The 12,472-nt window shown below is 43.5% G+C and overlaps 1 protein-coding gene across 1 annotated transcript in view; it reads left to right on the top strand.

The window, feature by feature from the left end:
* FANCA (FA complementation group A) overlaps window positions 1–12,472 on the top strand; it is a 41,092-nt gene that overhangs the window by 3,014 nt on the left and 25,606 nt on the right. The window contains exons 4-14 of the mRNA XM_069868832.1: window positions 188–330; window positions 950–1,045; window positions 3,213–3,286; window positions 4,372–4,484; window positions 5,508–5,590; window positions 6,022–6,055; window positions 8,477–8,543; window positions 9,339–9,451; window positions 10,409–10,485; window positions 10,931–11,072; window positions 11,642–11,775. Coding sequence (XP_069724933.1) covers window positions 188–330; window positions 950–1,045; window positions 3,213–3,286; window positions 4,372–4,484; window positions 5,508–5,590; window positions 6,022–6,055; window positions 8,477–8,543; window positions 9,339–9,451; window positions 10,409–10,485; window positions 10,931–11,072; window positions 11,642–11,775 — 1,076 coding nt within the window. The remainder of the gene's footprint in view (window positions 1–187; window positions 331–949; window positions 1,046–3,212; window positions 3,287–4,371; window positions 4,485–5,507; window positions 5,591–6,021; window positions 6,056–8,476; window positions 8,544–9,338; window positions 9,452–10,408; window positions 10,486–10,930; window positions 11,073–11,641; window positions 11,776–12,472) is intronic.

Consider the following 12,472-nt stretch of genomic DNA (forward strand, 5'->3'; position numbering starts at 1 on the left):
AGTTTTATGTACGGTAAAGGAAACAAAAGGAAACATGGAAACAAAAATTACTTGTCCAGTGCAACAAGTCTGTGCTGGAATGGGTTTAAGACTTGGGACTTCAGTCTTTGTAGTCATGTTTTCAAACCTTTTTTTTTCCCTATGCTCTCAGCTTTCTGCTTTTTTCTTTTTTTTTTTTTTTTTTTAGTATCTGTTCTGCAGGAGCAGGCCTCAAGACTGGGTGTACCTGCAGCAATCTTGGCAGCCAAAAATGCCGTTACCAACATCGAGCAGATCTGCCAGGCTTCTGCAAGCCCCTCTCAAGTGCCTCTGCTCAGCTTGGACCAGAGAGTAAGGAAGATGGTTTACATTTATTTTTATCAAGAAAGCAGTATTGTTAAGTTTGACTTTAAATCCAGTTTATCTGTTCTGATAAAGTCACCCAAACACATAGAACCCGAGCACCTGATTGTTAATTTATGTGTCTATCATGCAGACAGAAGTACGATGTCCTTCTAGTTCTTCTGTACAGGAAAGTATCAATTTTTGACAGCTTGGAAAGGAAGTTTTTTGTCTGTTGCTGAAGAGCAGTGTTACATGAGTCTCACTAAGATAGTGCATTTTCACCTTTTGTGTCCCTCAGCCTTCCTTGATGTGGTTTGGTCTCTTGTTGTCAGTTCCATCTCTATCGATTGTCTTGGTTTGCAGTGTGGTTAGGCGTGGGAAAGGTGATCTGTACGAAACCCATGCTGTGACTTTGTCTCAGGTCACCTCTGAGGAGCTGTCGAGTGTCACTGCTGAGAGCCTGGCTGCTTTTAGTTCAGCCTTAAGATGAAAGGTTTGGACCTTTCCCAGGAATTCTCTCCATCATTCAAGTCTTTAAAAAGCAGTAAAAAGGGAAAAACAACACATTATGTTTGTATTATTTACAAAGGAAATTATTTCTCCTTCATTTTTGGGGTGATTCCAGAAGAGGCTGTCTCACTTGCTTCGAATGGTCAAGGATTTGCTGGCGAACAATATGTTCTGTCGCTCACTCTTCTGCCAAGAAATGTGGAAAATGAAGGTAAGAACTCGTGGAGAAACCCATGTTGCAGACCATTTAGATTTCACCTGTGGGAACTGGCAGGGATCTGGCTTTCCACCCTGCTCTCCAGCAAAGGCCAGGGATAACTATAAAAAGGACCAGTGAAGTGGTGTGATTTCCATTCAGTTTCCCTCAGTGTTTTTTGTGACCTAGAGCAGCTTCACCACTGCTCGTCCCTGCTCTGGTTGACTGCAGTCATGGATCTTCCTGAGAATGACCGTGGACTTTCTGACCTTTCAAAAGCATGAACTGAATTATGAGTGGTGGAAGGGTTGTGGTTTTTTTTTTGTTTATTTAAAAGCGTGTTCAGTGGGAGCTTCCTTGCCTCTGTAGCAGGATTTGCTGTTTTGAAGAGGGCATAGCAGAGGTTTGAGTGATGAATTAAAATTGTGGGGCTGCTTCTGAGAAGCTGCCACAAAGGAGTGGACAGCAACTTGATGATCAAGTGTTGGTTTTGAGGAGGCAAGGCAAGCAGCGCTCTTCCCTCTCCAAAGGAAATATCCAGCTCTTTCCATTTGTACTCAGCACTGCTGGCTCTAGGAACCAGCCAGGAAGGGCATGGCAGTGCGGTGTCTGCAGTTAGAGCAGAGGCAATGAGATTAGACTCACCTGAGGTGATACTACAGCTAATAGAAGCTTTGGGGGTGTTGTTTTCTTTCCTATTTAGCTTCAATGCCTTACTGTTACTGATGAAGTACGCTAATAACTCTCTCCATCACTTGGTGCATAGGTTTCCTATCTGGGCTTAGCACTCCAGATGGATTCACCAGGCAGTGTGGAAGCTCCCAGGTGGCTGTGGGATGGCACAATCCCAGAAATCCTTTATGTGATTTGCCACCAATGTTCAATGTCTTTGTCATTCTAGTTCTCCGCTCTGCTCTTATCTGGGAATTGTGAGAAGCCTCAGTGAGTTCACACAGAAAACGGCTTCAGAAATACGATGGCAGATAATGGGTTGCATTGCTTCTCAAATGTATTGTCTTGGTTTCATTTGGGTGGTTTGTTAAGATAAGTGGTGCTCTAAGAAGAGTTATGGTCTTTTTGTGAGCAGAGCAGTTGCTTATGGCTTTGGTGAGAAAGAAGGATATGGCTGATTAGCCAGGATAGAGAGACACGTTCTAGTATCAAATATCTGACCCTGGGCTGAAAAAAGAATCCCGTGTGTTTTGTAGGCTGATTAAAATCTCTTTGTTCTCAGGTAGACACGGAGATCAAGTGCTACTGTGTAATTGAGATTGTCAGAGCAAAGAATTGGCTTGTCAAAGGCAGAGGATCGGTCGCTAAAAGGCAGCTGCTGATCGCTAAGGAAAGCCCATGAGGTTTTTTTTCCCAAGTGGTTTGGGTGCTCAAGGCTCCCAAGCACATCTTCCTTCACAAGGTGTGAAGACTTTGTTTCTGGCTTGGAGCCTTTCTGTAGGGAGGCTGGAATGAAGCAAAAGTTGCTGCTGCACCTTTTTCCCTGCCAGCTGCCCCATGGAGTCCTGTTCTGCTGGCACAGGATGCTCTCTGGGACACGGTGTTCTGGGCAGGAGCTGCAAGGGATGTTGCAGAGAGGCATGAAGGTCGACAGCTTCATCTGGAAGTGATACCTTATGCCAATTTTGCTGAGCACGCCTGGTGTTTAGGAGCAGGACAACCCATGTGGTGTTTGTTTTTTCCTGTGTCCTTCAGCCTCTCCACACATGCAGTTGCAGCGTCTCTCTGGTCTCCTGTTGAGAAATGGATTTGAGAGCAGCAAACTTGCTTGACTGAGACCAATAAATAGCTCATAGGCTAAGTGATATTTCTCCAATCTGTCTCTGGATCTGAAATAACAAGACTTGAAACTTGGTGGTGTTACCTGTTTCCTGGGATATCCACTGCTCCTTTGAATACGCAGGGGGACAAAGATGGACCTGCTTAGTACTTAGCCCTGAAAATTTAAAACAGTGATGTACCTACAACCATTCAAATGTGTAAGAAGGAAAAATCAAATATAACCTTCCCTCATCTGGCATTTCCTATGTTGTCACTTTAAAATTTGAGTAGGTTCTGCATAGTCTGATTAAACAGATTTGAGTTTTATTTCTTTATTTGTAGTTTGTTAGCCAAATGTTAATGTTAACTGCAAAATGCAGGCTATGACCTAATTGTGACACCTTGTTAGGACCCTCCAGTGATGGAAGCTGTGTGGCACCTGCATAGAAGTGACATCGTTGGACTGGGAGAGCTGCTGGAGAGGTGAGCAGAGGTTTATAGGTTTGCAGATGTATTTAATCTCTTAAAGCCTATCAAATGTAATCGGGGATTAATCTTGAGTATTCTGGACTAAGAATATAGTCAGATGCTGGCAAGTGATCAGATTAGAAGGGTTTAAGAAGTTACCCTGGGTTTGAGAGGTTACTCTGGGTTAATTAGCGCAGTTTGAGGGGTGGTGGCTGGTTGGTGGCTGCCAAATTTGTTGCAATGTGAAGAGAAATGGTTTGGTGAGAAAAAATGACTGCAGCCTTTCTAGGCAATGCTTTACCCAGTGCTTTGTTTCACAGGCGCAGACGGTTGCGTGTTGTGGAGACCACGCTGGGTGGGAGAGGGCTCTGTAACCCTGCTCTTTCTATTCTTCTGGCCGTGCCTCCAGGTCTGCTTTGGAAACTCATTTAGCCCCTAAAAATCTGGTCTTGATGAGGAGGCTTTGCAGAAGCTTTGTGCTTCTAGCTTCACAAAATCCTTACATTTCAGCAAGGCTTGGCAGAGTTAATCTCCAGAGAATGGTTATTCTAAGAGTTGATGTATTTTTAATTTCTTTTCTCAGTCTAGAGCTAACAACTGAACCCAGTCTTCCTTCATGAAGTTTGGGTTGTTTTCTTATGGTGTTAGAGGAACGTCACAGTTATCTCTTAGGCTTTTGATATTGGTTTACTTCTCTGTTAATGGGATAGGAAAAAAGCCTCCAGTGCCCACTGTACTTCACATTTAAGGAAACCAAAGGGAGAGATTAAGAGCTTGATTGTTTTTTTTAAAGCATTTATATCCAAATAACTTAGAAACTAGAGTCTTTCTTCTGTGAGAACTTTCTAAATGGAACTATTTTAATGTCAGAAAATAGTTGAATGCAAAATTTCTTGTGTATTTTTTCCTTTGGACATGTTGTGAAATGGTTTTATAAAGCCAAAAAAGCTCATGCTGGTCCAAATTAAGGAAATGAAGCACAACGCATAGGGCAGAGTCCCACACAGATGGCTCTTTCCTGAGTCCAAGAGGGTGTTGGAGTAAAAACCCAAGCATGACAAAATGTAAGCGATTGAATGTTTTTTTTTGCTTGTTTTCAGCAACCCATCCACCCCAGCTGTGGTGGAGTGGCTGTGCAGCAGCCTCTGTGGCCTCTGCGAGCGGGCGGAGGATTCCTCTGGGGATGTGGAGCTCTCTGGGCAGATCCTCTCAGGTAAGAAGTTCAACGGGACACTGGCAGAGCAGGGCTGGTCTGCACGCTCTGCAGCAGGAGCTGTGCACTCAAAGCTTGGAGGTGTAAGAACAGAGGCTTCACTTCGCGTTTACTTAGGTCATTGTCATTTGAGAAGGCTCTGGGAAGACCTTAGAGCAGCTTCCAGCACTTAAAGGGGGCCTGCAGGAAAGCTGGAGAGGGGCTCTTGATCAGGGAGTGCCGGAATTAGGATGAGAGGGAACAGCTTTAAGCTGAAAGAAGGGAGATTGAGATGAGATTTTCGGAATAAATGTTTTCCTGTGAGGGTGGGGAGGCTGCCCCATCCCTGGAGATGTTCAAGGCCAGGTTGGATGGGGCTTTGAGCAACATGATCCAGTGGGAGGTGTCCCTGCCCATGGCAGGGGGTGGGGGGCTGGAGTTGCATGGGCTTTAAGGTTCATTCTGACCCAAATCATTCTATGATTTCAGTAAGGGGAATATATTCTTATATTTGGTGAATTTAGCTATTTTTTCCCTTAGAAGATCATTGGTTTGAATTTCTGTATCCCTTTGAGTTACAGTATCACAAGAAAGTATAATTGCAAGGTGTACAGGGCCAAGGGATGATAGGTTATGGCACTCTTGCAAAGCGTCTGAGATATTTTGAACCAGTTCCATATTATATTATTTATTTTGTGGTTTTGTTTAGGAACAAAATCACTACACAGTTTGATTGAAGAGCTATGGTCAGAGCTTTGGATCAGTGCAGCTGGTCAGGTACAACCTGTAGGAGTTCTGCAGTGGCAATACAGTGGAAGACCTGTAAATTCCTTGGCCTTTATAATCCTTTAAGATTCTGTGCTCTTTGTCATCCATTGTTCTAGGACATTTGTCTGGGACTAATTTTACTCCAAGAGAATAAATGATGCCCACTGCTTTGCAGCAAAGGAACATTTTCAGACACTTGTCCTGTGGGGAGGTGACTGAGCAAGTGATCTTTATTGAAAGGGGATGCTGAAACCCTAATTCCTTCTTGATTTGCAGACTTTGTGACCGTGTTTCTTCAGAATGGTTTTCAGCAAACTTCAGAGCTGGGAAGGAAGTTGGAATTCAAAAAAGTCCCCCATGTAAGAACAAAAGGAACCTGTTTACAAATGGTTGTTTAAAAAAAGTAGCTCCATCACACACACCTTGCTGAGTCTAAATCCATGTGAGCTTAGAGCAACAAAGAAAGGGTGGTGGAGTGAGTGAGGAGGAAATGGTGAAACCAGAACAGGAATTTTTAAATGGAGAATTTCTCCAAGGTGAGGTGTCAAGGGCTTTGTAAGCTTCCTTAGTTTCACCTTGGTTGTTCTTTTTTGCCATCTGAATGTGAGGCATGGAACACTGGTAAGGATGGGAAATGCTTGTCTGTCTGCCTATTACATCTATGTTAGACCTCAGGTAAAAGCTAAGCTTTAAATTCAGAAGGACAAACCTCTAAGTCAGTTTATTTTTTCTGCATAGAACTGTAGCTCTTTTAAACACTAAATGTTCTTAATTTGTCAATTTTGAACAGATCTGTCATGCAGTCTTACGAAGAATGTTGACGTGTAAGTGTTTTTGATATTTGTAGCTCTTTGCAGTCACTGCTTTTTGCTTGACTTGGGTTCCTTGTTCATTGCTAAATCTCCAAGTAGAAATCCTTTGCCTAGGATGCTTCTCTTCTGTTGTACATAATTCTTATTTCACTGATTTTATGTGGCTCTGCTTCCCCCTTTGCTCTTGTGAAGTGAGCCTCCCCTAACACTGCAGATAATTTCTTGCCTTCTATGCTGGTTCATTCTGATGCTCCAAGCTGCCACCACAGGTTGATATCTGAGCCGATTTTTAACAAGCTGGATTGGAAGCAATCCAATCTGTTGTAGCACTGAGGTTAAGTTAGGAGAATCTTTTCTTCTTGGCAAATTAAACTTCAAATTTACAACCCTATGTGCAAGCAAGCTATTTTGCTGGTGAATGGTTTGGATTTGCAGGCTAATATTTGTGAAACCTATTTTTTTTATGCTGGGTGAAGACATCTATTGTGAATGTGTAGTCTTTAAACAGCTAGTCTTAAAGAACTATCCCAGGACAACGTGCCTATCTTGGTCTGGGAGTCCTGCTGCTGCTGAGAGCTCAAGTGTAGTAGTGCCTGATTTGCATTGCAAACCCTGACGCAGAAAGACTAAACATGTGTGAGGGTTATTTTTGTCTCGTGTCACAGATGATCTTCACGGTAAGTTGCTGTATCTGCTATGCAGCAGGGGAAGCGTTCACTGACACCCCCTCACGTTCACTGACACCCCCTCACGTGCCCTACACCAGCGTATTAGCATAATCTGACCGCGCGCCTGCTCTTAACTTTCCTGTCTCCTTAGCGACAGTGCTTTCCTGCTTCCCTTGCTGGCATGTTCCAGCAACGTGCTCAGGGCTGCTACAGAGGTTGGTGCTTCTCCTCTGCTCTAAGAGGGCTGAAAACCAGGACGCAGCACCAGGACTGCTCCCTCCCCTCTGCCCCTCTCCCTGTGGGCACTGCCAGCCTGGTGCCTTGCCCCGTGTCTCACGGGGAGCGCTGTCTGTAGACAAAGATGCCTCACAGACCTGGTGGAGTGCTTCTAAAAAGGGAAAGCTGTGAGAGAAGTGCTTTATTATTTAACATGTATGAGTCCTATCTCAGGTGGCCCTTTAACAGAGCTGGTACTTAAGAAATAATCCTTATAAACACAGGGCTAGGGGGATTTTGGAGGAAGAGACTGCATTTCTGGCAGTCAGGCAGGAGTCTGTGCTAAACTGCTTTTCATTTGACCTTCATGTTTGTGCTGCCTACCCTGCCACTGACTGGCTTGCAGTGTATGTGCCTGAAAATGTGTAAAACGAGTTTTATATAAGATATTTTTGTAAGTGTACGCTTTTGGGTCCTCTTTGAGGCATTTCACTTATCTGTTTTGAAGAACATTAGGATTGAGGTAAAATAATTTACAGTTAACGAAGACCTTCCCAGGAGAAGGACAGGCTGAGAGTAGCATGGGAGCACTGTGCTTCTTAGTAATGATCTTGCTATGTTGAACTCCTGTGCCTGAGGATAAGTAGAGTTTATCTCCTTTTCTCTGTTCTCCCCTACTTAACCTTAAAGTATTCCTCGGCAGGGGAGGAGAATATTACATATTAACGCTGTGGACTGCTTTAGCAAAGGCATGTGAGGGATGCCTGTTTTGCTGCCCCAGCTCAGTAAATTTCCTTTTTTGGATGCTTCACTGAACTAATGGACAAATCAAACTCTCTTTAACTTCTAAAAGGGGAAGGTTTCAAAGGTAGGATGGGACAAGAAGCAGAAAAGCTGCTGCTGCAGCAGGCTGTAAAGCAAAGGATCTCTCACTATGTGGGCTTTGAGTGGCATAAGCTGATGGTCAAGGCAACGTGGTGTGCAGGCTGCCAACCTGTTTGACCTCTGCCAGTCATTCTGGGGCAGATCTGGCTTTTGAAGGAATTTCTGCGAAGCGAATGTGACATGAAGTCCCACTGCTGTTAGAAATGTGTGGCGCTCTTTGTTTGGCGAGGGCGGTTGAGACCATCGATTCCAGAGGCTGTTAACTCAGAACTTGCTTGTGTAAAATCCCTCCCTCCAGACAGACTTTTCTTTCATGCAGCTTTGCCGTCTTCGCAATCGTAGAGGCACTACACAATTAGGATTGGGGTTGGAAATTATATACTAATTTATGTGCATTTTTAGATGGCTTAGTTATTAGCCCGTTCTTGGGATTGCTTTTAAAGAGGTTCAGGGTCAGTGTTAATGGTTTTTGAGTCTCTGTGTCACTTTGGAAAATATTTTGTAAGAATTTAATGCTGCTGAAGGGCTTCTGCACATTTCCCTAACGGGGTCACCTTCCAAAAGGTGCACAAATTGCTTGTTCTGGTTAGTTCCCGTGCTGTTTAGTGCCACAGTTCCTTCCATTTCTCTCATTGTGTTTTTGTGTCTCTGCTTTGGGGTACAGGGGTGCTTGATGCTGTTGGTAAAGAGAAGCAGGAAGATGTTCCCACATTGCAAGCCATGAGGTTCTGGTAAGAAACACTGTTCCCCTGAATAATGTCAGAAGGAGAATTTTATCCACTTTCACAGTTACTGAAGTAGAGGGAATGTTCCCCATCCTGTGCTACTTATGTTTAAAATTCTCTCTAATAAAATACACACAAGTAAAAATGAATATAAAAGATAAACATCAAATGGGAAAGGGTGTTCTGGCAGTGTTGGAAGCAGTCTTGGAGCACTCTCTTGACACGTAGCGAGTTTTCCCTGTCAGGTTTTCTCATTCTGCTTCTGAGCACAAACATCTGGAAGGTGCCGTCATCTCCTCCTCTAATTTCTGCTTCCAAACCCATTTTGTCTAACAACTTTGTACCCATCAAGCCTGTCTTGTCCTATCCAGGTGTATACATTTGACTCAAGTTTGTAAGTCTGATAGCAATGTAATGTTGAGTAAGCAATTGGGTTTTTTTTAAAACACATACAAAATAAAGTATGTGTGCCTGGTAAATTGATAAGATTTATTTTGATTTTTGATATTAGGATAAAATGTTTTCCTGTGAGGGTGGTGAGGTACTGTCACAGGATAGGGGTCCCATCTCTGGAGGTGTTCAAGGCCAGGTTGGATGGGACTTTGAGCACCCTGGTGCAGTGGAAGGTGCCCCTGTCCATGGCAAAGGGGTGGAACTGGATGGGCTTTGAGGTCCCTTCCAGGGTAAACCATTCCCTGATGCTATGGTAGCTGTAGAAGAAAAATGAGTCATTCACCCTAATCAGTACCTGGTTGATCATACTTCCTGTGCGTTGTTTGAGTGTTTCCTTATCCTTTGTAGGCTGAACGTGTTCAATGTGTCAGTTTATAAAAGTGCGGTTCATCCGGATTCCTTGCAGCAGTTTTTTAGACACACCCTGACCGAAGTTCTTACCTACAACCCGTTGTTAAAAGGTAGGAATAGGCGGGGAGAAGCGAGTGTCTCCAGGGTGTGTTATTGTGTGTCTGGAGCTCCATTCCACCCAGGCTGAATGGAGTACAGCTTGGAGGGGCCAGAGAAGCTGCCTGACACTCAGAGCTTTCTCTGTGGCTGCATAAGCAGGATGCCAGTATAGGCAAAAAAAAATAAATCATCTGGGCTCAGGGCTTTAGGGGGCTGTAGTTCAAGAGAAAACTTCAAGTGGTAAATCAGTGCCTTCAAACAGAGCTTCAGCCAGTGGCTTCTGAACAGATATTTGGAGTAGTGTCTAATAGCAGCCTTTACAGAGCAGACATGGGAGAGCTCTGACCACTGAGAGCGGTCCTGGACAAAGGGAAGAGCGAGTGGGAAAGGTAGCGCTGCAGAAAGTGCTCAAGGCTAAAACAGTCTGGCCTCTGGCCCTTGTGTGTCTGGCTTTAAGCAGAAGACAGACTTTCTCTGCTGACTGTTTCCTTTGGGGAATTAGAGATAAACAGAGAAGCTTCTAATCCCTGATTGCTAATTGTGAAACTTGGTGGTTTTAGGAAGGAATATGTTTGGGCTACAAAATCACTGGTAAAATCTCTCTGGGCTATGATCTAGAGCTGCTTACCTGTTGTGTGGGAGAGCTGTGTCACTGCTGGCTTCCAGCTAAAAGGTTATTGAGGAAAAAGGGGATTCCTTGCTGGTTCTCTACGCATGCATTATGTTGGACTATGAATGCGTGATGTCAGGAACAGCTTTGAGATGACAGTGCTGTACTGAAATAGCACAGCCCTTGTTGCTACTGTCTGTGTTCCAAAGATGAAAGGGAGAGAGGATTTCAGTGGGCAGTTTTCAATGTATTTGTCTGTCAAAGCCAAAGGGAAAACTTGTGTGGTTAAGTTATGCTATTTGGGTGTATTTTAAGATCTATTGCTGAAGAATAAACTATTTTCTTTTTCTGGGTGCAGTGTCTGATGCCATCCATATGCAGAAAGAGTGGAGCTTTACAAGAACTTGTTCGCTGCTCACTACCTTGTTTCGCAAAGTATGTCTTCTTGGTTTTGCAAAAAGAACTTTATTATGTTGGGTTTACGTTCACTGAAATATATGAACTGAGATTATATAAAGCTAATGCGTTCCAGTTGCAGAGTCTGAGCCAACTGCCAGGAACTGTAGGCAGGGTGATGCATGAAGAAAAACTACTACAGTGACTTTTGTGCAGAGCTCGTAAGGACAAAAATAATTATGGAAGATATGAGGTTTATACTGTTACCGAATACGACAGGGCTTCCGAAAGAATTGGAATATTACTGTTTATTTTAGCAATGCTGGTTCCAAGCCAGAGCAATATCTGGCCCTGGGATGCTGATGCAAAAGATGTAGTTGTTTCAGTAGTTACGCAAAAGACATCTGCATGTTAATCTTGACAGTGCATTTCACTCATGGATGGCTGTATGTCATGGCTAAATGAATTGCTCTCACTCTTCCAGCTGTTTGTGTCATTCGGTGCAAAGGAGTTGATCTCCCAGCTGCAGCAGGTCCTAGAGACCCACGAAGTGAACTGGCAGCATGTCCTGTCCTGTGTTTCCACGCTGGCAGTCTGTCAGGCTGAGGCTGAGCAGCTCTTCAAGGGTAAGTAGGTACTGGCAAGCCTGCAGGCTAACGTGTGCTTGTTGCTTCTCTGGTACTGCCGGGGGAAGCCGTGCTGACTGGTGAAGCGGGAGAGTCGCTTATAGTTTCTGGTCTGAGATTCCTGCATGGAAAAGAACAATAGAAAATCTGCTTTTCCATTCAGTCATTGCACATCAGTGACAATGTGAATGCCAGGCCTTGTGCCTATTGCTTCTCAAACTTAGTGTAGAGCTAAGAGTGGTTATTTAATAATTACCTTCATTATTAATTGGAGTAGCAATTCCTGAAGCTTAGTCCTTCTATCTCGCGTTTGCTAGCAGACTTTGTTGGAGTTTTACTGATTATTTCATTGCTGGACTCCCTGCAATTTTTGCGGGTTGAAATCCTAGAGTATTTGACCATTGAAAGTGTGTGAAAAAATATAGTCGGTTCCAAAGGTTCCTCACACAATACACTTCCTTCTTTATGTGGCAGATGTTTTATTACAGATATTTGCTATCCTTTACCGTAGAAAATTATGGAACAAGTTGTAAAGAGCAAAGTTTGAGGTTATTCTTTTATGTTTCTAGACCTACTGAGCCATCTCCTGATAAAGGCCTTCGAGAATTATGATATGGAAAACATGATCACTGCATTCCTGGTAGCTCGTCAGGCTGCTCTAGAGGGCCCTGCCGTGTTCATGCCTTACTCTGAATGGTTTAAGGTACGATTACATAAGGCCTGACTGGTAATCTTTGCTTCAAGTACGTGAGAAACCTGTGCACAAGGAATGTTCTGCTACACCGCAAAATCCTGGTTTCAGACAAGATAGACAGGAATTGGTGAGAAGGAAAGAAAGAGTAACAAGTGATTATGTTGGTATTAGGAATGATTTAATATTTATTACTGCCTTTGTGTCTGCAAAGAATGTATTTATTTGGCTTTCTCTGTGCTTTGCTTCTTTCATCTTTTAAGTCCATCTTGCCTTCTCTAGTTATTTGTCAGGAATGCAGACATGTAATTCCTGTTATAATCATAATCCTGGATGTATCTCAGTATCTTGATAACCAACACTGTTGTTATTGCATAAGTTGTGGGTTATTGCAGATGAAGCATTCCTGTTTCCTGGATGTTTGCATGCAGCTGTAATTGCTGCGTTTGACCTTATAGATAATTGGCTGTTAGCTTTTAATGGTAAACATGTAGGTATTTTAGGTATGCAAATATCCATGTAATTTAAACTTCTAAATTCCTTTGTATGAGCTTGCAAATCTCAGCTCAGCCTTTGCTGATAGTGTTCAGGATGAAGGTAAACTAGTGATGTTCTGTATAGCCCTCAGACTGGCTTATTTCTTTTGTAGAGCCCAGGTGAAGTCGTGCAGAAACTGCCAGGTTGGTGGTTCCTTGATGAACACAATCCT

This window comes from Phaenicophaeus curvirostris, chromosome 14, assembly GCF_032191515.1.
Source record: "Phaenicophaeus curvirostris isolate KB17595 chromosome 14, BPBGC_Pcur_1.0, whole genome shotgun sequence".
Classification (NCBI taxonomy): domain Eukaryota; kingdom Metazoa; phylum Chordata; class Aves; order Cuculiformes; family Cuculidae; genus Phaenicophaeus; species Phaenicophaeus curvirostris.